Here is a 622-nt window from a genome sequence, read left to right as displayed (position 1 = left end):
ATAAGGTGGGATGTGGGGGCCATCCATCCCTTGCATGGCCTTGTCCTGGCAGATCTGCGGGATGAGATGACACGCATGACCGAGAAGGTCCAGTCCATTGCTGACAGCTTCCCCCTCCACGACTACACCCGACCCGTCAGCGAAGCGCTGGTGAAGGCAGAGGACAGGAGCCAACCGTACCTGCAGGAGGTGCAGCGCTTCGAGCAGTACAGGTGACACTGGGTGCACCCTCCAGGGTGCAGCAGAGATGGGTGCTGACCCCCAACCCGAGCCCCGGCTGGTCCCTCAGCCCCACATCTCGAGGCTGCTCTGTCCTGCAGGTGGATCGCGGGCACGGTGCTGTGCTCCATCATCCTCCTCATCCTCGCCTGCAACGTGACAGGGATGGCCCTGGGTGCATACGGGCTCTCCAAGCGGGAGGACCCGAGCGACTATGAGTGCCGAGGAGAAGCTGGCGCCAAGTTCCTCCTGGTGTAAGCATCAATCTGGGTGCTGAGGGGGGCTGTTGTCATCTCCCCCCCCCTACAATATAGAGAGGGCAAAGCCAAGGGAGGGACAGGCTGAGCTGAAAGGCTTTTGAAGCCACCGCCTGCGCCGGCAGGGGTGGGGGGAGCGGGGCCCC

General features: G+C 63.3%; 1 protein-coding gene across 1 annotated transcript in view; it reads left to right on the top strand.

The window, feature by feature from the left end:
- Positions 1–52: 52 nt before the first annotated feature.
- The window catches only part of PROM2 (prominin 2), a gene marked incomplete at its 5' end in the record, with an annotated part of 4104 nt that continues 3534 nt past the window's right edge, over positions 53–622 (top strand). Inside the window, 2 exons of the mRNA XM_010015246.1 lie at positions 53–212; positions 321–473. Coding sequence (XP_010013548.1) covers positions 53–212; positions 321–473 — 313 coding nt within the window. The remainder of the gene's footprint in view (positions 213–320; positions 474–622) is intronic.

This window comes from Nestor notabilis, unplaced genomic scaffold (assembly GCF_000696875.1).
Source record: "Nestor notabilis isolate BGI_N333 unplaced genomic scaffold, ASM69687v1 scaffold19275, whole genome shotgun sequence".
In the NCBI taxonomy this organism is placed as follows: Eukaryota; Metazoa; Chordata; class Aves; order Psittaciformes; family Psittacidae; genus Nestor; species Nestor notabilis.
The sequence above is the reverse complement of the archived record's forward strand: the minus strand, read 5'-3'. Positions and strand labels throughout refer to the sequence as shown.